The sequence below is a fragment of the Chrysochloris asiatica genome, unplaced genomic scaffold, assembly GCF_000296735.1.
Source record: "Chrysochloris asiatica unplaced genomic scaffold, ChrAsi1.0 scaffold00148, whole genome shotgun sequence".
Taxonomy (NCBI): Eukaryota; Metazoa; Chordata; class Mammalia; order Afrosoricida; family Chrysochloridae; genus Chrysochloris; species Chrysochloris asiatica.
The window spans coordinates 1,784,184-1,810,925 of NW_006408666.1; the positions used below are offsets into that span (position 1 = coordinate 1,784,184).

The 26,742-nt window shown below is 39.1% G+C and overlaps 1 protein-coding gene across 1 annotated transcript in view; it reads left to right on the forward strand.

Moving 5' to 3' along the window:
- The window catches only part of MCTP2 (multiple C2 domains, transmembrane 2), a 282,589-nt gene that overhangs the window by 242,824 nt on the left and 13,023 nt on the right, over positions 1–26,742 (forward strand). Inside the window, exon 19 of the mRNA XM_006870699.1 lies at positions 14,776–14,885. Within this exon, the coding sequence (XP_006870761.1) occupies positions 14,776–14,885 (110 nt within the window). The remainder of the gene's footprint in view (positions 1–14,775; positions 14,886–26,742) is intronic.

A 26,742-nucleotide genomic window follows, 5' to 3' on the forward strand; every position in this document is an offset into this window, starting at 1 on the left:
TTTGTAACCACTACACTACCAGAGCTCTCAGTTCGAATAGCAACCTTGTTTAATATCCATTGGTTTTACCCATTGTATAAGACAAAGGGTAGACAGGTGGGAACACCCTTTTTTTCTCATTGGAAAAATAACAATTTAAAGTAAATAATAATTGAAACAAGGTTGCGATTAGAACTGAGTCCATAACAACTTGTTTCCATTGATTTTAGACCATTTGAGAAATAATAAAATAATTAGATTTATAACAACATTAATATTTGCAGAGTGTTTACAATTAAAGGTCTGTTGTTAGATTTCTTAGTACATTCCCTAGTTACAAAAATGCATTAAATTTGATATTTGTTCCCCTATCTACAAATGAGCAAGCTATGGTTAAGAAAAATAAAATAAAAGCTGAAATACTTCAGCTAAGATAATTGGAGTCCTAGTGTGGTGCTGTATGATAAACACTAGACTGCAAGGTCAGTTTGAAGCGCAAGCTCGGCGTTTCAAATCCACCAGCCGCTCCTTGAAAAACGAATACAGGGTTACTATGAGTTGGAAATAATTTGATAGCAATTAACAACAATAACAACAGTCCAGCCCTTCTGGTTTAAATCTGATTTATTTGTAACCGTATAACATTGTCATAAAGGACAAATGTATTTATTTATGTATTGTTTCCACATTATAATTGGAAATATTTATTGAGCATTTACTTTGTATCACAGAGTCTATAGATGCACGAATTCAGGAATAACCCAAACTTTCATGGTAAATAATGATTCGGTCATGATGCAGTGTGACCTGACGGGTCCGTTAGCCAAAAAACAAGCTCCGTGTCAGATATGTGGGGAGACAATGTCTGGGTGTATTCAGGGTTGCTGTGACTTGGTGGTGCTGGGGTTAAATTGTAAAGTAATGGGAATTACTTATCACCATCTCCTCATCACATCACACCCCACAAACCCAGACCTACCCAGGTGAAAGCACAGCTAAATCAGCAACAACAGAGGTTCATTGTGCTGTTGTGGTTGTGCAATGCCCTTAAGTTGGTTACGACTCATAGAGGCCCTGAATAGGGTTTCCAAAAAGCGGCTGGTAAGCTTGAACTGCTGACCTTGCAGTTTAAGCCAACCTTGCAATCTAGTGCTTTTCCCCACAGTGCCACACCAGGACTCCATTGATGTACTTTTCAGCCAGTTCCAAATCATAGTGACCCTGTATAGGGTTCCCAAGGCACAGCTGGTGGAATTGAACCGCTGACCATGTGGATCACAGTCCAGTGCTGATCCTATAGCGTCAAACAAGGAGCCCATTGATCTACTGTGGTTGCTTAATGCAGTCCAGTTGGTTCTGACTCATAGCAACCCTGTAGAGGGTTTCCAAGGAGTCGATGGTGAGTTTGAACCCCTGACCTTGCGGTTCAAACTTATCTTGTGGTCGAGTAATTATCCTAAAGCACTACACCAAAACTCCATTTACTTAGTTGTTGTTGTTGTTGTTGTGAAGTGCTGTCAAGTCAATTCTGACCCATAGCGACCCTGTATAGGGTTTCCAAGGAGCAGCTGGTGAGCTTGAACCACCAACCTTACAGTTCAAATGGCTATGCATTCTGGTGCATTAACCCACAGCGCCACACCAGGACTCCCCATTTACCTAGTGGTGGTGGTGGCTGTGTGCCGTGGAGTTGGTTCCAACTCATAGCGACCCTGTACAGGGTTTCTGAAGCTGTAAATTTTTATGAGAGCAGAAAGCCTCATCTTTCTCTTGTGGAACAGCTGGTAGTTTCGAACTGCTGACCTTGCAGTTCGCAGCCCGATTCGTACTCACTACGCTACCAGAGCTCCTTATTACCTAGAAGTGTTACAGGAAATCCTTAGTCCTACTTACATTGAGGTAACATGATGTTCGGTTACGTCAATCAATTTATAATTATTTATCATAATCAATTTTATAATTATTTGTAATGACTATGTTTTTCTCATCCCTTTCCAATGTTTGTTTTGTATTTTAACAGTATTTGCATCTTATTGTTGATTACTTTTACTTTTTCAGCTCTCCTGTTTGATACTGGCTTTGATAACTGGTGTATTGGTAAAAACCACTGGGACGTGGAAATACTGTCTACCTCATTCGATGAACAAAAAGCGGAGATATGATATTGATTCACCATCTAAACACGGTCCTTCATGTTCATTTCCCAAAGCAAAGGCACTACTTGAGAAAGATTTTTTTTCCCCTAAAAAGCATATGGTCTTCCCTTTTTAATAGCAGGCACCACGCAATTGGGTGTGTGTGTGTGTATGTGTGTGTGTGTGTGTGTGCACCACCTCTCATGGGGGAAGTCCTAAAGACAGCTCCCAGTTCTCAAAGCTGTGATTCCCAAACAAGTTTTTATCTCCTGTCTCAGAAATATTGCTTAATATTCCTTGTTATGACAACTGCTGAGAGGTTTTGGTTTCTGCCTTTTTCATGCTAAATGTCACTCAGATTTCTGATGCTTACAAACTTCATGTTTTCAACTTGCAGACTTGTGATATTCTGAGACATGAGACAAAAACCTAACATATTCTTGTTTAAAGTCTCCAGTTAATAATTTTGCATCTTTAGTTGAGATGGCTAAAATTCCTGAGAGGATTTTGAGCTCGACATTTTGCATTTTTCCCTTTAGGGACTATATGTTCTGTGACAAACATTACTTTATATTTAAGTGCATCAAAAGGATTTTGTTTGATGTGGTTAACTTTCAGAAATAGCTCTCATGTTTTACTTAGGTAATTAACAGAGAAACGAGAGCTATGTTTTCTTAAATCAGATCATTCGGGCAAAGATTTGAAGTAGCTTACTGGTTATATAATTCCAAGATAGGTGCTAATTCTTTCCAAGTGGCTCAAGGCTAGTTAGTTTATTATATCTTCAGTGCTGTACTCAACAGGAGATGTGAGTTAAGCAGAAGAAAGAGATATGAGCCTTCTGATTTGTTATTGTGCTGCTTTAAAGAAAGAATATTTACTTAGCAAATACAGGGACCTCAACTGCTTACAAAATCTAACCAAAACGCGTAATTCCACTGACATTTCGTAAACTATGGGGAAAAAAAAATGGTGACTTTGCCTTCAGCCTTATTGTTGTATTTTTAAAGTACCATCAAATCCATTCTGATTTTTAGTGAGCCTGTGTATAGGGGCTCTGAGGCTGTAAATCTTTGTGGGGTGCTTGTGGGCTTGAACCACTGACTCTGTGGTTCTCATGCCTGTGCTCATCCTACAGAGCTACCACATGTCCGATTCCTCCGTCTAGCCCTTTGTTAATTCACATTTTTAGATGACAAGCTGGTAGGTTGTCATTGTTATTCTTACTGTGAGTGCCACTCTGTTACCAATGTCTTAAACAAAAAAAAAAGAAAAAGAAAGAAAACTCATCCAATTTGAATTCATGGTTTCAAAAAATTCCATGCTTTAATCTTTTTATTTTATAGGGTGATGCATTCTTGCTCATAATGTCAAACCCTAAATGATGTGAATAATATTTATGTCTCTGCACTTTTCCAAGTTTTTTAATGAAAAGCAATACCCATTCTTTTCCAACTGCAGAACTCTAAATGTGTGTATTGATCCCCAGTTGTCTTGTTCATTTATTTCATTATGCCCATGGACCTCACTACGAAAATTCCACATTGCCATCTATAACTAGGAAGCCTCACATCTAAGTAAAAAAGGAAGTACATTGATAGCAGCCCTGTCTTTCTGAGTGACTCAGGGTTACCCTTCCTAGCCTGTGTAGCCGGAGCAGCAGATGTAATGTTGGGTTTGCTAAACTGTGTTATTACCACATTTCGTGGTTCAATCTGAAATGTGTAAATAAAGCCAGCATGTTGCAGACAGAACAGCCAGCTGATCTTTCCTGAAGCTTAGGGCAACATGAGTAGACTTGTCCTGGATGATCATTTCTTCTGAAACTTAAATTAACACCAGTATTCTTTCAGTTAGACAAAAGGCTGTTTATTTTGTTGTCTCTCTGCCTTATTAAAGGAAAGAGAATTTATATTCCTGAAGCACTTAGAGTGTGCCAAGCTATTCATACAAGATATAATATTTCGTTTTCAACATGCCATTTAAGGTAGAGTTTGTAGTCTCCATTTTCCATGTAAGAAATCAAGAGGTTTAGTTACTTGCCATCATCCCAAAGCTGGGAGACAGCAAGACCAATGTTGAACCAAGTTCTCTGATTGCCCATAGGCTTGTGGATTTTGATGACTCTTAGAAGAAATTTGCTAATGTTGTTTAGCTTTTTAATCTAATTATGTAAATAATTCCTTGTCACCCCAGCTCTTCAGTAAAAATGACAAGAAAATATCTTTGCTCCATATTTCCAAAGGCTTAATTTAGCATATTTTCTAATGAAAATTGTGCAAAATACTATTGGAAAGGAATGGTAAGTAGATTTAGATTACTGAAGAGCGTGTCTCAGAATCACACTTTAATCATTATCCAGGAAGTTAGCAGGACCCATAGAGAGTGGAGTGTCAGGAAAGAATGACTATGAGCTTTGCAGTGCTCACTGAAGATGTATGAAGATGTACAGTGCTTCCTGGAGTTGACAGGGCAGTAGTTCTGGGGTTGTTTGATGGAGAAATTTGCCATATTTGCCACTTACTATGTTGTTCTTAATTGCCATGGAATGGATGATGACTCATAGAGTCCCTGTATAGGGTTTCTTAGAAGCAACTGGTGAGCTTGAACTGCTGACTGGCCTTGTGGTTCAAACCAACTTTGCACTCTAACACATTATAACCCACAGCGCTACCCAGGACTTCACATACTATGTAAACATAGACACTAGACACATCTCTTTAATGGTTTGGACCCCAGTTTCCTATAAATGTAGGTAATAATAATGTGGATTATTTGATATAATACAAGGGTAAATAAAAATCATAGAAACATTTATTAAAGAAAATATCAAAATGTGCAGTTATTAGTTCTCGACATATCCTCCATCAGGGTTCATGCAATTCTGAAGTGCTAGTTCCATTTTTATGACCCTTCTGTGAAGAAGTCTACACACTTCAATTTACACCACATCAAAATGGCAGTTGGTGTCCTTGAGGAACTCAAATCATGTTCCTTTGTTCTTTGAGTCTTAGGGACAAAGAGAAGTCTGAAGGGGCAAGATCGGGACTATAGGGTGGATAGAGTAGGGTTTTCCTATGACATTCTCATAGGACAGCCCTTGGCTCCCCTTGAGATAGGAGCAGGTACATACTTGTGTTAGAAAAATATTCCCCTGCACAGTTTTTCTGGTCTTTTTCTCATCAATGCAGTTTTCAATTTTCTTAAAACTTTTTCATGGTAAGTTCCTGTAATCTCCCTGTGTCCTTTGAGAAAATCTCTATGGATAACCCTTTTGGATTCCCCCCAAAAAAACAGTCACCATAGCTTTCTACCTTGAATTTAACTGGCCTAAGTAGTAGCTCTGGCAGCATAGTGGTTACAAATCGGTCTGCTAACCACAAGGTCAGCAGTTCGAAACTACCTCCACAGGAGAAAGATGAGGTTCTCTGCTCCCATAAAGACTTGAGATCCAGAGAGGGAGAGGGGCTGTGTGCTGACACCAGGAGGTGGGGAGCAGGCTTGCAGGGCATACCCTTTGCTTGGTTGATGATGCATGGATGGAATTATAGCTATGGCAATGAAACATATATGATAGAATGAATGTAAAACTAATGTTCTCCCATATAAACTATCACATAATTCACAATAAAACATTAAAAAAAAAAAAGATTTAAAGCCTCAGAAACCCTGTTTAGGGTCTCTATGGTTCAGAACTGACTTGATGGCACTAAACAATGACAAAAGCAGGTCCTCTAGAAAGGCATTGTTTTGATGGGACTTTTTTTGAAGGCTCCCTAATAAGACTAAGACATTTACATTACTGAGAGAACTTGTATGCAGGCATCAACTAATTGCAGGGTCATATTTAAATAGATTTCACTTGAAATAAACCCAGACATGTGTGAACCGAAATCTCAGTAGCAATACTTTTTGACATTTGCTTGTGTGTACATCCGTCTGTTTTGTGCCTTTGTAAGTGGTGGATATTACTGAAAACAATAGGCCCATGAGTACAATTGTTGTCGTTGTTAAGTGCCGTCGAATCCGTTCCAACCCATAGCGACCCTGAACAGGGTTTCCGAGGCTATAAATCTTTACGGGAGCAGAAAGCCTCATCTTTCTCCTGTGGAGTAGCTGGTAGTTTCGAACTGCTGACCTTGCGGTTCACAGCCTGATTTGTAACCACTACGCTACCATGCACCCTCGGAAACCCTGTACAGGGTCGCTATGGGTCGGAACCGACTCGACGGCACGTAACAACAACAACAACAACGCTACCATGAGAGCAATAGTAAATTATTTTGCAAGATATAGTGCTCAGTGCAGACAGTGCAAAGTACAGCGTTTCCAAGGATTATTAAATATTTAGAAATGGAATGCCAACCAAGAGAACAAAGGCAGTAGTCTGTGGGGCTGGCTTTCTTAAGAAAAGGCTCACAAAAGCCATGGAGCCGCAGTGGGGCTTTTCAGTCATTCTCCAGACTTATTGACACCTGAGTCTTCTCTCAAACTCTAAGTACTTGTTGATTAACATGGAACTTGTGCAAAATGTTTGTTCACATTCCTGTCCACACTGAATGTGGGGGTGATACCCCAGGCACATGAAAACCGAGGTTCCACATCTGCTGTGGACATCTCAACAGCTATTTCAGTGGATAGTGGTTACATTGAGAAAACTGTGTTAGATAAAAAAGACTTAATGAACACAAATGAAAAGATGTGTTTACATAGATTTCTGTGGACCGGGACTTCTCATTTAGATCAAATGACTATTCTTTCACATTAATTTATATTATTTCCCATTCCATGTTTTCATTGTCTTTGAGTGAAAAGTCACAAAGTAGCTGTTGCCATGTTGACTTCAGTAGGTGAGGGGGAAGCCCAAGAAAAATGATGTCAGCCTTGCCCATTTGCCAGATTCATATAGACTAGCAAGTAAATTAACTCATATAGAATATAAAATTAATTCGTATAGCAGAGCAAGTAATCAATTCATCTAGAATAGCAAGTAAATTAAGTCAGAGAGAATCAAATAAGTTAATTCATATAGAATACCAAATAAATTAATTCATTTGTTGTTGTTGTTAAGTGCCGTGAGTCAGTACCGTCTCATAGTGACCCTTGTGGTTCAAAGTGACCTTGTAGGCCAGTGCATTAACCCAAATGTTAGTCCTTGCACACACAGACTCCAAATTAATTCACAGAGAGTATCAAATAAATTAATTCATATAGATTATCAAATAAGTTAATTAATAGAGTATCAAATAAACTAATTAATATAGAATAGCAAATAAATTAATTCATAGAATATCAAACAAATTCATTCATATGGAATAGCAAATAAATTAATTGAGTATCAGATTAATTCATATAGAAAATCAAATAAATTCATAGAGAGTTTCCAATAAGTTAATTCTGGAATTTAATATATGAAATACTCATAAGGCTTTCAGAAATTATTGTTCCAAAGGCTGAAATGTGGTAATACCATTGTATATTCAGTGTAGGGATTGGATTTAATTTTTAATGATAATATAAAATTGGTCTTGTGAAATGAAGGCATCTATGATGCAGAAATGTACAATGAATTGGACGTTGTGCCCACATAATCACAAATGGCTTCTACAGAAATAAGGATACCCCACCATTGCACAAGAAGTTGTACACTCCTTACTTATAAAATTTTGTGTCTTCAAAGTTGAGATAAGAAGAACAGCAAGTTTGTGACAACATCGTATTAAATCTAAAGATACACATCAGTCAGTGTTGTGGTGTGCACCTTCTTTTTGCTGCCTGTTATCAATGTGATTTGTGAAATGTCTGAAACTTGGATGGACTCAGTCCGTCTACATACATATCCACAATGTTTTGGACCCTTTTGCTGAAAAAGAAATTTTGTTGCATATTAGTCATAATTAAGCAGAATGTTTTAATCAAGCTCTTTAGTGACTTGGCGTCAAATAATGTTAGTTTTGCAGCCTTCTACTAATTTGAAATATTGTTTTTAATGACCAGGAATAAGATAAGAAATATGCTAAACAAAATAAACGTACAGGTCAAACACTGTACATAATTCAGTATTTTAATTCTGTGTTAAACTTTGGATTAACTCTGTGACAATTATTGACTGGAACATGTATTTTTAATGTACTAAGTATATATTCAAGGAGCTCAAGTAGCGTAGTGGTTACGAATCGGGCTGTGAACCACATGGTCAGCAGTTCGAAACTACCAGCTGTTCCACAGGAGAAAGATGAGGTTTTCTGCTCCTGTAAAGATTTACAGCCTTGGAAACCTGTACAGGGTCGCTATGTGTTGGAACCGACTCCACGGCACACAGCCACCACCAAGTATATATTCTGTGCAAGAACAGTAATACTGCTGACCCTGGAGGGAAAGGCACTTCACTTCTAACCTCAAGGTCAGCAGTTCAAACCCACCAGCCACTCTGCCGGAGAAAGATCAGGGTTTATGCTTGCATAGACTTACAGTTTGGGAAAATCTATAAAGGTCTCTATGAGTTGCAACCAACTAGATGATACTCAACAACAGGAGATGACACCTAATAACCAAAAACCATGATTAAAGCAAAATCATCATGAAGACAGTATTTGAATTTTTTTCTTGTGAATATTTGGGAGAGAAAGTTCATATGAATAGGTACCAAAAGACAGTGCCTTTTAAAAATATTTGGGATATTGCATATACATATTTCAGTATTGAGCAATAAATTTGAGAGTATTTTCAATATATCATAACTTCATTGCTAGTTTTCAAGGTACGTCAGTGCTTGTAGACAGTATTTTCTTAATTAAAATTATGGTCTACCATGAGATTCATCTGAAAATGTCAATTTAATAGCTGTTAGGTACAAATCTGAAGATTAAACATAACTATGAAATTATTAAAATGAAAAGATAACTTTTTTTTAAGTACATTTTTTAGAAAAGGACCCATGAAATCAATTTGAGTCAGATATTGTGTGTTGCCCAGTGCTGTCGAGTCAGTTCTGACACATAGTGTCCCTGGATCGGGTTTTCAGGCAACTGGGAAGTGTGAACAGCTGGTCTTGTGGTTCAAACTGACGTCGTGGTCCAATGCTTCTCCTACGGTGGCCCAACAGGACTAAAGCCAGTGAAAACTTATGATCATGCACTATGAGTGATTGTTTTGCTTGTATCGCTTAAAATATTCAGATAATTAATATGAACAAGCTGTCTTTAATGCATAGATATATTTTGGTTTTACTTTGATACAATTTATTTCTGAAATAAGAATTTTATAGATCTACCAGTAAATAAAGTTAGAAAGCCAAAAGTTCTCTAAAGCTGAAAGAACTGAAAAATCCAAGCCTCGACTTGTGGTATTGAAGGATTGAGTCCTGGTGTGGTGCTGTGGGTTAAAGTGGCAGACTGCAAAGCCGTTGGAACTGCAAGGTTGGCAGTTCAAGCTTACCAGTGGCTCCTTGGAAACCCTATACAGGGTCGTTATCGGTCGGATTTCGATGGCACTTAACAATAACAACATGGACAAATTATTGAATGGTACAGAAAGCACCAAAATAAGATGGAAGGAATATACAGAGCCCCTGTACCAAAATGAAATGGTCAGTGTTCAGCCATTTCAAGAGATAGCATATGATCCACAGCCAATGGTACTGAAGGAAGAAATCTAAGGTGCATTGAAAGCATTGGAAATAAACAAAGCTCCGGGAACTGATGGAATTGAAATCTTTCAACAAAGTGAGGAGGCACTAGAGGCACTCACTCATCTATGGCAGGAAATTTGGATGACAGCTACCAGGCCAACTGACTGGAAGAGATCCATATTTGTACACATTCCAAAGAGAGGTGACCCATTGGAATGCGGCAATCAATGGACAATATCATTAATGTCCCATCTGGGTAAAGTTTTACTAAAGGTAATACAGAAACAGCTGCAAACATACATTGACAGAGAACTTCCAGAGATTCAAGCCAGTTTCAGAAGAGGACCTGGAATGAGGGACATCATTGCTGACGTCTGATGGATCTTACCTGAAAGCAGAGACTACCAGAAAGATGTTTACCTGTGCTTTATTGTCTACTCAAAAGCTTTTGATTGGATGGAACATGACAAGATATGGAAACAGAAGACGGGAGCACTGAATGGTTTAAAATTAGGAAAGGTGTGCCCCAGAGTTGTCTTCTTTCATCATATTTATTCAACTTGTATGCTGAGAAAATAATCTGAGATTATGTGAAGATAAACATGGCATCAGGTTTGGAGGAAGAGTCATTAACAACCTGGGATCCAAGGATGATGCAACCTTGCTTGCTGAAAGTGAAGAGGACTTCAAATACTGATGAAGATCAAAGGCCACAGCCTTTGTTATGGGCTTCATCTCAATGTAAAGAACACAAAAGTCCTCACCACCAGACAAATAAACAACATTCATATCAGTGGAAAAATGATTGAAGTTGTCAAAGACTTCATTTTTCTCAGATCATCCATGAATTCTCATGCAAGCAGCAGTCAGGAAATCAAACGACGTATTGCATTAGATATATCTGCTGCACAAGACCTTTTTAAAGTGTTGAAGAGCAAAGATGTCAGCTTGAGGACTAAGGCATGCCTGATTCAAGCCATGGTATTTTCAATAACCATATATGCATGCAAAAGTTGAACAGTGAATAAGGAAAACCATATCCAAATCGATGCCTTGAGTTACGGTGTTTTAGGAGAATATTGAAAGTGCCATGGACTGCCAAAAGAACAAACAGATATGTGTTGGAAGAAGTACAGCCAGAGTGCTTCTTGAAAACCAAGATGGCCAAACTTCATCTCTCATATTTCGGACATATTATCAGGAGGGTCCAGTCACTAAAGAAGGATATAATGGTTGGTAAAGTGGAGGAAAAAAGAAGACCCCCAATGACATGGATTGGCACAGCAGAAGCAGGACCAAGCAGTATTTCGTTCTGTTGTACATACAGTCACTATGAGTCGGTACCAACTCGATGGCACCTAACAACACAAAAAGTAGGTAAAACCAATCCATTAGCTAATAAATATTTTTTTTAATGTTTAAAAAATTGTAAGATGTGCTGCTTTGGGTGATAAATTGCCCTTTCATTCTATATGTAGTGGGATTTCACATTCTAGTTTTTGAATATTGAAAGGCTTAAGCTCAAATATCAAATATATTAAAACTCTAAAGGTCTTTGTGAGAATTATTTATTAAGTTGGTGTTCTAGCTCATGCTTTCCTCACAATCAGAACATAAGTAGTTTGATGTTTCATGGTAGGGTAGGAAAAAAAAAGTCTGTCAACCAAAATTGGAAGTTTTAGTGAAATTGTGCTACATGGAAATTTGAGTCATTTTCCAAGAAATTGTTTTGACCGAAACTGTATGTGTCCAAAAAGAGGAAGCCACTTTTGGCCCTTTGGGTCAGATTCCCCAGTGCTTTCAAATACCCCTTTATGAATCTGAATACTTATGTGGCAGACAGATGTGCTTTCACTATTGTGCCCCATTTGTAGATGTGGTGGATTACCAAGCATATATTAGGTCACTCTGGCAACAAAGCTTTTTTTTTTTTTTTTTTTTTTTTTGACACAAGCTACTTGAGGAATTAAGAGTCATCAAGAGGGTAAAAGAAATAAATGGTTTAAAATAAGAGTGAAAAAATTAAAGTAACTGGCAGGACTGATGTTGCAAATGAGTGAATAGTGAACCCGTAAAACTCTCCTTATTGGCAGAAAGATTGGGTGATGAAGTGCAGACCAGTGGTAAGATCTTTCCCAAGGCATTCCTGGAGCCTCCATTGCTGAGGGTGGGAATGGAGAGTGCATATAACCTCTACCCATGTCTTTGGTTTGTTCCAACCAAGTAGCTCCATAAGGTAGTATGGTATATTCAAGAAGAGAAGTGTTTGATTTTGGGGCCCTTCTGCCATATTGGTGCTTTTACTGGCAATCTCTACAGGATGCTAGGTTTTCCTTGATTGTCTCTATCGGTCTTATTTTATTGAGAGAGAATGTTGTTGTTGTTAAGTGCCTTCAAGTCAGTTCTGACTCATAGTAACCCCATATAGAGTTTTTAAGGAGCCGTCAGTGAGCTTGAACCATTCAGACGGACTTTGCAGTCCAGTGTTTTAACTCACAACACCACACCAGTACTCCAATGGAAAGAGAATCCAAGATGAAAAAGAAATGTTTAAAAAATTTGTTGCACAGAAAGATATTAGAAAAAATTCTCTTAAATTAGTATTGTTTTGTTCAATAATTTAATACTGTTCTTATACTATAATTCTTGTCCACATAAAACTCTAGGTTAAGAAAATGTTACAGTTGTTTGAGATTTCAGATTTTATATATTAGGCACAGTGGCTCCAGTGACCCAGATATACAAGACTGAGAGGCTACTGGCTGGCTAAGTCTCAGTAAGAATGGCATTTATAGAGGAGCGAGAACACAATATCCAAATATAAGAAATAGTATAAATTACCATTCTTCATGGAGTCTTATTTTCTCTAATATTTAAGGAATTTCTAAATTCAATCTATAAACAGTAGGAACCTAATATGGTGAAATGCCCTTAAGGTTTTCAGTATGTGAAGTTGAATTCCATTTCACATAAAGAACTGCAGACTGAAGAAGGGGCTTTGATGATAGCTTCCAATTCCTTGAAGGAAAAGCAATCAACAGCTGAGTACCCTTATCAAGAGTAGTTTGGATAGCAGACAGCCCCAGTAGCATACGGAGCTGTATACTAACTGGTTATGTTGACGCAGGTCTCTAGCTGCCTGCTCTGTTTCTGGGCAAGCTGTGGCATCCCCTAGCAGCAATCCTGGGAATGTCCCTATCACTTTTCCTTTTGGTCTGTAATTTAGTTTAATTTGAATTAGGCATTAGCCATTCACGGTATTCAAATATGTTTTCTTTGGTAGTCTTGAGGATCATGGTGTACTTACCAAAGATGTAGTTGGAAGAATACTCTTTCCTATATTTTTATAGACTGACTTTAGAAACAGCTCAAATATTGTAGAAAATAATACAGTGCAATGTATTTTATCAAATATGATTACATGAGAATATCCACAATAGGGCAAATGTAACCTAATATTTCTGGATTTAGTAAGTGGATCAGAATAACACTCCCTTGGTAGATTTAATGAGTGTGCAGCGTGTTAATGGGAATCTGTGTTTCCACGACTTATTGTTTGGATTGTTGTTATCGATTGATTATCTGTGATGTATTGGTACATGTTAGGATGGTTGACAAAGAATGACTGAAGAGTTGAGAGGCCTGCAGTGATTCAGAATGCCATCGAGTTAACTATGAAGTGGCAGTACTCACAAATATGTCATCTATGTCCATGAACAAATGTAGGAACAAAATCTGCTGTATCCATAGGATGGAATATCATTCAGCTGTACAGTGTAATAGGGAGCTTGGTGGCTCCATTAGATAAATACTGGACTGCAAGCCATAATATTGGTGGTTCGAGCGCCAGAGCTGCTCCGCAGAAGAAAGATGAGGATTTCTGCTCCTGCAACAATTTAAGACCTCTCAGGAAACCCTATACCTGGTCGCTATGAGTCAAAACATTCAGGAGACATGAAGTTCCGATATACACAACAGCATGGATGAACTTAAAACGGTCTGCTCAGTGACATAAGTCAGTTACAAAGGGACAAATATTGTATAATCCCACTTAATTAAAATGTCTAGAACAAGCAAGTGCGTGAAGACATGTAGGAAAGCGGAAGGGGAAGTCTTGCTTCAGGAACATCACTTTTCTGTTGGAAATGGAGAGCAGTGATTATTGTAGAACTAGGTAATTTATAGGAGCTCTGGTAGCGGAGTGGTTATGAATCAGGCTGCTAATCTCACGGTCAGCAGTTTGAAACTACCAGTTGTTCCGCGGGAGAAAGATGAGGCTTTCTGCTCCCGCAAAGATTTATAGCCTCAGAAACCCTACACAGGATTGTTATGAGTCAAAACCAACTCCGTGGCACATAACAACAACAACAACAGGTAATTTATGTCATTGAATTCTCCACATGCAATTGGTTGAAATGGCCAATGTTTTGTCACCTATACTTTACCAGAATTCTAAGAATATTTGTTTATTCTGGATATACAATCTGCCACAATGCTGACTACCAGAAACATGTATGAATAACTGTGATGGGCGAGGGTTGAATGACCGTGGAGGCAAACAGGCGTTGAAGCCAGTGAATACAGAGCTCTCTGGGAGAAGAATAGAACAGGGAGATGAAGGCCCTGTTCCTTGGAGCTTGTATTCATCACCTTCTACTATCAAAGGAAAGGGAGTCCTGGTGTGGTGCTGTGGGTTAATGCGCCAGACTGCACAGCCGTTTGAACGGCAAGGTCAGCAGTTCAAGCTCACCAGCTGCTCATGGCAAATCCTATACAGGGTCGCTATGGGTCAGAACTGACTCAACGGCACTTAACAACATCAAAGGAATACCTGAGCTTTGTATACTATTACCAAGGCAAAGGTTTTGTTGTTGTTTTGAGTGAGCACATATGCAAGGAGTGAAAACTGATTTCTGTCTCTGAGTCTCTCTGGTAGTAAAAACCCCATTATTACTTCACATTATCATGATTCTTATAGCAGGACAAGATGAATGACTTAGCTCTGTTACCTGTTGCCTTTTTGTTTCCTAGGAATCCGAGAAAAAGGGGCTCATTGAAAGAATCTATATGGTACAGGATATTGTTTCAACTGTTCAAAACATCTTAGAGGAAATCGCTTCTTTTGGAGAAAGAATTAAAAAGTAAGTTCTAGACTTTCATTGTGTCGTATGAACTAGAGCCGTCCCCTTACAAGGACTGCTCCAGGGGCAGTGGGGGCTGGGAAGCTTGGGATCAGATGAGGCGAACGCAGCAGTAGTACTTTGCAAGCCCTGTTTGACTTTGGAAGGCTGGTTCTTTGGGCTTGTCAACTTCACAGTTGGGCAGTGCCTCAGAACTAGGGTGACCAGATGGCCCAATTTACACCAATCATTGCAGCATAATTATAAATAGTGCCCCCTTTCACTCTCATAAGTATCCTCATTTGGGTGATAAATTATGGTTGCTTGCTTAGAAATAAAAGGAAAGTAAATATGCTCCAAATTATACTTTGCCATCTGACCCATAGAGGAGTATAGTCAATGCCTTGAGTGAGTATTTTTCTCAATTTTCTAAAGAATGGCATATTAGCAGTACCACCATAGCTATGTAGACATGAAGTCAATTCATCATGTACATGGATGCCTTAGGATAGGAACTGACACACTTTCTCTGTAGAGGGACAGAGGACAAATATCTTCAGCTTGGGAACTCATAGGATCTCTGTTCCTGCAAATAGTCAGCACTGCCATTGGAGTGTCAAAGCAGTTACAGATGATTTGTAAATGAACAGGTGTTACTATGTTCCAGTAAAACTTTGTTTACAAGAACAAGTGCCATTTGACTCAAATTCACCCCATATCTGCTGACCTACCTTTGGGCATCGTGGTAAATGATCTCTGGAACTGAATTGAGAAAGGCTCTTCATGATTAATTGCTTTGGGTTGGGTTTGGTTTTGTATGTTGTTAACTCTTCATAATCTGGCTCTCATTTGATGCCTCTGAATAAAGCAACCCAAATCCACTGCTGCCCAGTCAATTCCCACTCACAGGGACCTTATAGGACAGAAACGTCCCGTAAAGTTTCCAAGTCCTCAAATCTTTAAGGACACTGACTGACACAGCTTTCTCCTGTGGAGAAACTGGTGAGTTTGAAGCACTAATGAATAGGAAAGTGTTTTTTTTTTTTTTGGTTTTTCCTTTGTGGATCATGAGCACATAATTTTCCCTTTTTAAATGCTGCATGTGTCAACAGGTTGTTCTTCCTGTGGGGTTTTATTGCTGTTGTTAAGTTCCATCAAGTTGATTCCAACTTGTTGTTGTTAAATGCCATCAAGTTGGTTTCAACCCATAGCAACTCTCTAGAGGGTTTCCAAGGAGCGACTGGTGACCTTGAACCACCAACCTTGCAGTTCAAACTGACTTTGCAGTCTAGCGCATCAACCCACAGCACCACACCAGGACTCCTGGTTCCAACTTACACGGTTGCTATTCAGTGTGGTTAAGTGGCCTTTGACTCATAGGGAGAACAGAATGAAAGATTGCTGGGTCTTGCACCACCCTCACCATCATTGTGCCAATCCATGTCACTGGGAACTTCCTCTTTTTGACTGACATCCACTTTATCAAGCATGCTGTCCTTCTCCAGGGACTGGTTCTTCCTGATAACATGGACAAAGTCTGGCCTTCCTGGCTTCTAAGGAGCACTCTAGCTGTACTTCTTCCAACACAGATCTGTTTGTTCTTTTAGCAGTCCATGCTATTCTAAATATTCCTGTCCAATACCATAACGCAAACGGATCATTTCTTTTACAGTCTTCTTTATTCATTGTCCAATTTTAACATGCTTGTGAGGCTACTAAAAATATGATGGCTTGGGTCAGGTGCACTTTAGTCTTCAAACTGACTTCATTGTTTTTGAACACGTTAAAGAGGTCTTCTGCAGCAGGTTTGCCTAATATAGTATGTTGTTTAAATTCTTGACTGCTGCTTCCTTAAGTGTTGATAGTAGATACAAACAAAATGAAGTCTTTGACAACGTCAGTCTTTTCTCCATTCATTATGACATTATTTATTGGTCCAGCGGTAACGATTTTTGTCTTTACGTTGAGATGCAGCCCACACTGAGGACTGTGGTCTTAAATCATCAATAAGTATTTTAAGCCCTCTTCTCTTTTAGTAAGTAAGATTGTATCATCTGCATATTGCATGTTGTCAATGAGTCTTCCTCCAATCCTGATGCCATGTTGTTCTTCATATAATCCAATTTCTCAGATTATATGCTCAGCATACAGATTGAATAAGTATGGTGAAAAACTGGAACTCTAGTCCACACCTTTCCTGATATTAAACCATGCAGTGTCCCCTTGTTCTGTTTGAATGTCTGCCTGTTGGTCTATGTGCAGGTTCCTCATGAATACAGTTGTCTAGAATACGCGTTCTTTGCAATGTTATCCATAGTTTGATATGATCTACATAGTTGAAAGCCTTGGCATAGTCAATTAAGTCAAAGGTAGACATCTTTCTGGTATTATCTACTTTCAACCAAGATCCATCTGACATCAGCAATCATATCCCACATTCAAAGTTCTATTCTGAATCCAGCTTGAACCTCTGGCAGTTCCCTGCCAATTTACCGTTACAGCCATTTAAAAATCATCTTTAGTAAAATTTTACTTGCATGCGATATTAATGATTATTGCCCAATGACTTCTGCATTCTCTTGGGTTACCTCTCTTTGGATTGGGAACAAATGTGAATCACTTCCGATCAGTTGGCCAGGTAGCTATCATCCAAATTTTTTGGCATACATGAGTGAGTGCCTCCAGGGCTGCATCAGTTTGCTGAAAGATTTCAATTTGTAGTCCATCATTTCCAAGTACCTTGTTCTTTGCCAATGCCTTCAGTACACCTTGGACATCTTTCTGCAGTACCATTGGCGCTTAATAATATGCTACCTCTTGAAATAAACACTTGACTGCAATCTATATGGTTGGCAGTTCAAACCCACTAACTGCTCCTTGGAAATCCTACACAGGGTTGCTATGAGTTGGAATCAACTCGATGGCACTTACATAAAAACAACCACCTCTTAAAATGGTTAACTATAGACCATTACTTTTTGGTACAGTGACTGTGTATTCCTTTCATTTTCTTTTGATATTTTCTGCATCCATCAAAATTTGTCCATAGATTTCTTTTGTTGCTAAGTGCTGTTAAGTAGGTTCCAGCTCATAGTGACCTTAGGTAGGTAGGGTTTCCCAGTGGTGGCTGATAGGTTTAAACTGCCAACCTAGCAGTTCAAGCTGACCTTGTGGTCCAGTGCATTATTCTGCCTTCTCACACCAGGATTCCATAGAATCCTTCAATGTTACAAGTTGAATCTTGAATTTTTTCTTCAGTACTTTCAGCTTGAGAAATCTGAGCATGTTCTTCCTTTTTGGTTTTCTAACTCCAGGTCTTTGCACATTCCATAAAAATACTTGACTTTGTCTTCTTGAGCTGCCCTTTGGAATGTTCTATTCAGCTGTTTTACCTCCTCATTTCTTCCACTGACTTTAATATCTCCACTGGAGAGCAAGTTTCAGAGTCTCTTCTCTTATCCATTTTGGTCTTTTCCTTCATTCTTGTCTTCTTAATGGCCTTCCAGTACTTCTTGATGTCCTCCCACAAAAGGAACCTCTTGATGTCCTCCCACAAATCTGGTTTTCTGTCATTAGTGTCTAATACATCAAGTCTGTTAGTGAAATGATCTATAAATTCAGGTGGGATATGTTTAAGGTCTTATTTTTGCTCCTGTGGGCTTGTTTTAGTTTTCTTCAGCTTCAATCTGAACTTGCACATGAGCAATTGATGGCCTGTTCTATGGTTGACCCCGGGGCCTTGTTTAAGCTCATGATATGGAATATTTCAGTCTCTAGTCACAGATGTGGTCAGTTTGATTCCCGTGTATTCCATCTGGTTAGGTTCATTTTCATCATCCTATTTTACATGGTTTAAAAAAAAGTTATTTGCAACGAAGAAGTCTTTTGTCTTGTAAAATTCTATCATGTGGTCTTAAGAAGGTTGCAATGAATATGGCAGCAGGACAGAAATCCCACCAAAGAGACCTGACCACTCATCAGAGATAAATGTGCAAACAATCTTTCGTCTGCTCATTTCCCTTTCTCTGTCTGCGCACCTCCACTCTGGTGACTAGAGGGAGTGCCTGAGTGAGCGGACACCCCGCAAACCCCCGAAGGGTTCCACTGTACACGCGAATGGATCTGCTCAGCTGTGAACTGTTTCCCGCTAGGAGAAATACCTGGACTATTTTGCTATGCTTTTTTTGTTGTTGCTTTGGTCCCCCATTTACCTTGGGGTGAGTTCCTTATGTTACCCAAGAAGAGACAGCAATTGTGGCCATATAGCAAAGCTGCAATCACACACTATAAAGTCCCACCATCTGGGCAAGATCCAATATCAGCTGTTGTACACTACATAGAGAGCCAACACTTGCTAAAATTACTTTCAATTGAGTCATAAGAAAAGTGAAAAGGGAAACCTATGTCCTGATCACATCTACCAGGAGGCACTCAGAAAGCTTACTAATACAGCAACATACATTCATCTAATTATTGAAAATATATCTAATTATTGAAAACACCCAAGAAACAAGAGAAGATCTCAGCTCATTCCAAAAACAAGGTAGAGTAGCTGAATCAAATGAGCTAGAGGTAGACCTAGAACTCCCATTGGAAAGAGGGCAGACTTTGGAACTGCCTGCTAAAGAATTCAGGAGAATGATATTGAAGTGCATCCAGATACTTCACAGAGGTATTGAGAAAAATAAGGAAGAAGTCTGGAAAGTGCTACAGGAACAATCAAATAAGCTAGAAATAGCATTGGAAATGATTCAAAACCAGCAAAAAGAGGTACAAATGATTAGTAATAAAATATCAGAAATGGACAATACATTAAAAGGGCAAAGGCGTAGAGTTGAAGAGACGGTAGCCACAACCAGCAAGCTTGAAGACAATCTCTCAATACGGCTAAGATTGAAGAGCAAGCAGAAAAAAATAATACAAAATTCTATTATGTGATCTCCAGCACGTTTTCTATCACAAGGCTATATTTTCCAACTACTGGTCCTACCTCTTTGTTTCCAACCTTTGCATTCCAGTCACCAGTAATGATCAATACATCTTGATTGTGTGCTTGATCAATTTCAGACTGAAAAAGTAGATAGAGTTCTTCAACTTCTTTATCACTGGCTTTAGTGCTTGATGAGTAAATCTGAATAATAGTAGTATTAGGTGGTCTTCCTTGGAGCTGTATTGCTATAATTCTATCACAGACAGCATTTTGCTTCAAGATAAATATTGAAATGTTCTTTTTGATGGTGAATGTGAACTATTCCTATTCCTATTCAATTTGTCATTCCCAGCATACTAACTACATGATTGCCAGGTTCATATTATCTAATACCAGTCCATTTCAGTGCATGATGTCTAGGATACCGATCTTTATGTGTTTCATTTCAGTTTTGACAAATTCCAATTTCCTAGGTTCATGCTTCACATCTATTGTCGTCTGATTTTTGATGGATGTTTATGGATGGTTCTCCTCATTTTCCATTTTCCCCGTTCAGTAAATGAAGGTCCCGAAAGCTTTACTCCATTGTATCATCACAATCAACTCTTCTTTGAGGAGGCAGTTCTTCCCCAGTTGTATTTTAGTGACTTCCAACCTGAGGGGCTCCACCTTCTGCCATTACCTCTGGTAGCCTTCCTGTACTATATTGATCATATTTCAATATTCAATATTATGATGCTATCTGAAAATGTGCCTTTTCTATTAATAATGTTTTCTTGACTACACTACCGAATCTGTTTGCGTCTTCTTCTTCCTAGTCCGTCTTAGTCTGGAAGCTCAACTGAAGCCTGCCCACCATGGGTGACCCTGCTATTGGTTAAAATACTCGTGGCATAGCTTTCAGCATCACAGCAACTTGAATGCCACCATAGTAAGAAAATCAATAAATCAGAAAATATAAATAGCTAATATATAAAACTTCCATTTTAAATACTAATTGTATTTCTCAATTGTATATTAAAATAAAATTCCCATTGAATGATCATTCAGTATCAGCATAACCAACTGATTGTTTTGTGTGTGTATGTATGCATGTGTTTAATTAGTTAAAGAGCACCTTTAAGCCAATTTGATCAGCTTTTATTGAATGTGCCCATTATTGTTCTCAATAGCAGTGTCCTGAGAGAAAAAACACATCAAAGAGAGTAGAATTTTTATTCACATACATTGTTTTCTAGCTATCTTATTTCTCCCAGTTTCAAATAAATTGGCAAAGGATTCCTGAGCTTGCTCCCCCAAATGCTTGTCTAAAGGAGTGGCTGACAGAGCGGTGATGATGAAGAGATCATGTTCTTCCTTCATTTGCTCATTCAGTTGTTCACTATTGAGTGCCAGCCACTGACCTGATCCAACAAGAATGATTTCAGCAATAACATTGTTAGTAGCAACAGCTTGTATCATGTGCTGGCCTGGCATCTTTCTAAGTCCTTTGAACAGAGTACTTCCTGTACTTATTCCAATAACTTTATGGTGTACAGATTGTTTGTACCTGCATTTTACCGATGAGGAAATTGAAGCACAGAGTGGTTCATAGGATGAGTAAGTCATTGATTTGATCCCATCTTCTTTACTCTATGCTACAATGTCATTATCTTGTAGGGTTCTGTTTTCTAGTGAGGAAGACAATCAGGCAATAGATAGTCAGACTTCATTGGCATTAATACTAAGTAAAGGACCCCAGTGGCACAACTGTTCAGCGCTCAGCTGCTAGCCAAAAGGTTGGTGATTCAAATTCACCTCCAGCAGCATCTTGGGGAAAAAATAAAACTGATAACCTGGCAATCTCATTCTAGAAAACCCTATGGAGCAGTTCTTATCTGTTTCATGGGATTAGTATGAATTGAAAATTGACTCTCTGGCTTGTAACAACAATAGGACAGGATGCTGGGGGAGTCACGCCAGCTCACAAAGGGATTTAAAAGGCTGATAGAAGACGACATAATGAAGCCACAACTTCTCAGTGTCACCAAGAATGAGCAGAGTTGGCTGGGCAATGAATTGATGAGCAAGGCTTCAGAAGACGGTGGCTGCTCATACAAAGACCCAGAGCCGAAGACCGTGTGGTAGGGATACAGAGAATGTAGTAAGCTTGTACCGTAGGAGTTCTTGGGTGGTGCAGGTGACAGACGCAATTAGCTGATAATCAAAACACAGAAACTTAAGTCCACCTAGAGGTGATTCTGATGAAAACCCTGTGAAGTGCAGTTCGCTCGGATACACAGGAGTTGCTGTTAGGCAGAACTGACTCAATGGCATCTTTGTGTGTGTGTATATTGTTCTGTTTTGCCTTGTTTGGTAACATAGAGCCTGGGGTCTGATATATTTCTTGAGGCAAATCATGCAGGACCTGGTGTGCAACTTAAGAGTCATTGGAAAAAATGGGATGAAGGCAGAGAGGCTACATGGGATGGGGACAAGACGGGGAAAGGAAGGATGTGTTATTTGGAAAAAAACTGCCCCCATGTTGGACCATCTCTAACACAGAAATGCAGCTGTTGAATAATAGACACTGGTAAAGGAATACGTCTGATGAGACAAGGGGGCAGAGTGATTCTAACTGGCCCCCAATGCTGCAAGTATATTTGAGGGGCGGCTGTGCCCAGCGCAGCTGCGGTGACCATGGAGGGGACATGTTTTCAAGCCATAAACAGAGTACTGTTCTGCCCAGCTGCAACACAGGAAGACTCACGAGATGAAACTCCTATTAATTCTTTGGCCATTCATGATTGCAGTGACCTTCAAGTCCCTGCTGGGCATTCAAGTGGGGCACGTTGTCATGTGTCACTCTGTTGGAATTCCGCTGTGGTTCAGTGCTGAAGAACCAAGAAAAGTTGTACCCTTCTTTTGGCAACTAGCAAATAAATGTTGTTGTTAAATTCCATTGAGTCAATTCCGATCCATAGCGACCATGTTTAGGGTTTCCAAGGAGCAGATGGTGAGCTTGAACCACCGGCTTTGCAGTTCAAATGGTTTTGCAGTCTGACTCATTAACTCACAGCGCCACAAATGAGTAGGCTTACATCAAACCTTCAGAGTCCAGGGCTTCCCTGGTGCCTGCTGGGAGGATTCCAGTGGTGTCAAGTGATAGAGCTTCACCTGCATTGCCTGTGCTACTTCACCTAGTAATGTTTAAAATATTTCAAGGTCTGTGTGTGTTAAAACATTTACTCAACACTGAAGCACTTGTTGTGGCCTTGTAGTACAAACACTGGATTGCTAACTACAAGGTTGACAATTCAAACCCACCAGCCATTCCTTTGAACCCCTATACAGGATTGCTCTGAGTCAGAACTTTCTCAACATCACTTAACAACAGCAGACTTATGCATCAGTAGCTTAATGGAGGAATGCTTGCCTTTCATGCAAGAGATCCAGGTTTGGTTCCCACTGAGTGCTTCTCACACACAGCCAGCAGCACCCAGTCAGTGGACACTTGCATCTTGCTGTCATGCTGCACGGATTTCAGTAGAAGTCCCAGGCTTAGAAGGACGTGAAGGATCAATCTGCTTATTTACTTCTGAAAATCAGCCAGTGGAAAGGCTATAAATCACAATAGTCCAATCCCACACTGATCATGCAGCTAGTGAAGGGCCCGGCGGCGTTTCATTTCTCTGTGTGTTGGTTAACCATGAGTCAGTACAGACTCAAGAGAAGCTAACAACAACAGGCAGCAGGCAGGGCAGGAAAGAACTGTGATCTCTAGTCTATGTTCTGCTTTTATGAAGTGGTAGCTCCAAACCTGTGCTCTCAGTTGGCCAGAGAATCAGAGAGTAGTCATTCTTGCAAAGATTCCAAAGGCTTAAAAGGCGTATTTATTTGAAACAGAAGATGAAAAGCTCGTTATGTGCCATTTGAATTAAGGAGCTCTGGTAACATAATGGTTATGAATCGGGCTGCGAACCTCAAGGTCAGCAGTTTGAAACTACCAGCTGTTCTGCGGGAGAAAAATGAGGCTCTCTGCTCCAGTAAAGGTTTACAGCATCGGAAACCCTGTACAGGGTCGCTATGAGTCGGAACCGACTTCCATGGCACATAAAAACAACAGCAGTGGGGAATAATGGAGTCTTGGTGTGGCGCTGTGGGTTAATATGCCAGACTGCAAAGCCGTTCAAACTGCAAGGTCGGCGGTTCAAGCTCACTAGCTGCTCCCAAGCCTACCAATATTTCTTATTTAGAGTTGGCTGAGTTGGCTGTTGATAGGACAAATCTGAAGATGGTCTGGAGAGTGAGTCTGGTATACATTTCTATTGCTGGCATCCAACACTTCGACACACATAACCCCACAACACATGCAAAATCCACAAACATCACAATTTAGGTAAATGTGTGCTCACAGAACACCACACACATACAAAGACAACTATAAATTTTGTGCATTCATTGAGATGATTGTGTGCTTTTTTGTCTCCTTTATTTTTGTTAATGTGATGGGTTTTTGAATGTTAAACTAGCTTCCCATTCATGGGATCAATTCACCTTTGTCCTGTTACATAATCTGTTCATATATTTCTGGGTTTTAATTTCCTGTGTTTTGTTTATAGTTATTACACAATGATCAGCCCTTATCAAGCCAAAGTTACTCCAGACTCATCAAACGAGGTGGTGCCTGTTCCTTCTTTAGCTCTTCTCTGGAAGACTTTCTGTAAACCTGCTGGTATTACCTCCTTTGAAAGATTTGAAAGAATTTGCTGGTGAAGCATCTGAGCCTGCAGTTTCCTGTTTGGGAAAGTTTAGAGAGAAATAGTCAGTTTATGAATATGTGAATGTCTATTCAGCATTTTAGTTCCTCTCATGTGGTAGGAAGATGCAATTTTCTAGAAGTTCCTCAATTTCCTCTAAATTGTCATACTTTCTGGTATAAAGCTGTTCATGAAATCCTCTGTTCTTTAATGTCAGTTGGATCTGTAAGAATGTCTACTCTTGTATGTTGAGGTTTTTCCTTTTCTTGACAGGATTTATTAATTATGTTATTCTTTTCAAAGAACCAACATTTGGCTTTGCTAACCATCCCTATTGCCTGCTTTCTTTTTCATTATATACTAACCTTACCTTTATTGCTTTCTTTCTTCCACTTTCTTTTGGTATGATTTAGTATTCTTTTCTAATTCTATAAGGAATTACTTAGATCATTTCTTTTAAACTTTCTTTTTTCTCACATAAACATTTAAAGCTATAAACTTTCCTCTAAGTACAGCCTTAGCTCCATGCCAGATATTTTGTTATCTTATATTTTCTATTAACATTTAATTTAATAAAAATATTTTCTAATTCACAATTTAATTTCTTTCTTGGCCAAGAAGTGTATTGGGTAATATCTAAACATGAAGATTTTGTAGATAGCTTTTTGTTCTTGAGTTTAATTTTTAATTGTTCTGTGGTCAGAAACATTGACCCAGCAAATGTCTTATTTTTGTAAGTTTTCCATGTGCGATTAAAAAAAAAAAGGTATTGTTTTATGGATATTCATTAGAATAAATTTGCATGTTGTGTTTTTCAAATGTTTTACATCCTGATTTTTAGTTGGTGGGTAGAGTCTGACTTGTTTTTGCTTTTACTTAGAAATTAGTATTAAAACGTTTCCATATGATTCTGTAAGTGTCTATTTCTCCTTGTAGTTTTGCCAAGTTTGGTTTTCTATATATTGAAGCTCTAATTTGTTTGTGCAATTTAAACTTTTTTTTTGGTAAATTGACAGTAATATATCTATCTTTAATGAAAATTTGCCTTAGCATCTTGCTTCACTAATATCACTGTAACCACGATCCCTTTATTTGGGTTATGGCTTGCATGGTACGTCTTTTCCCACCTTCTTTCAACCTATTTGGATGCTCCGTTTCGATGTCTCTCTTAGAACAAGAGAGAGACATTTTCCTTATTTAGTCTCATGTTGTTGTTGTTACATGCTGTTGAGTTGGTTCTGACTCAAGGACCTGTATAGTTTTCTAAGGAGCAGCTAGTGAGTTTGAACCACCAACCTTGCAGTTCAAACTATCTTGTGGTTTAGTGCTTATCCTATAATTAAATAATAGTCCCTTCACTTTGCTGTTGAGTTGGTTCTGACTCATAATGACCCTGTATAGAGTTTCCAAGGAACAGCTGGTGAATTTGACCCACTGACCTTGTGGTTCTAATCAGCCTTTCAGTCCAGTGCATTACCCTGCAGTGCCACGCCAGGACGTCTTCATTTCAAAATGGCATTGCTGTTGTTAAGTGCTGTCAAGCTGCTTCTAACTCACAATGACCCTGCATAGGGTTACCAATGAACAGCTAGTGGAATCCAGCTGCTGACCTTGTGGTTCTCGATCCAGGGCAGATCCTGCAACGGTGTGGCTAGAGCAATTGTGGATTGTTACGGCATTTGTAGGTATAGTATGAAACTGCCCTGCAGAAATTTCCACTAAAAGAACTACTGTTGAAGGGACAGCCAAGATTTGACCTACACATACGTGAATTCCTGGAATAGTGCTGCGGGATAAATAATGTACTGGACCACAAGGAAGGGTGTGAACCCCAAGGTCAGTGGTTCAAAGTCACCAGCCACTCTTCAGAAGCCCTTGACAAGGTCGATATGAGTCAGAACCAACTCGAAGGAACTTAGCAACAACAACAGTATATGTTGAAGTTTAGACTAATATAAAAATTGGCAAGTCAGACTAGTGATGGAAATGATTATTTCATTAAAAACATTTTTTTTAAACACAATTGTAGTTCAGCGGATAATAACACATGGTCATGGTTGCCCTATGTGTCTGATTGACAATGGACTCCTGCAGATTTTCAGTGGCTGGTTATGCAGAAGGTCATCATCAGGCCTCTATGCCAAGATGCTTCTGATGTACTTTAACCTCCGACCATTTTCACTAGCAACTGGGCACATTAACAGTTTAC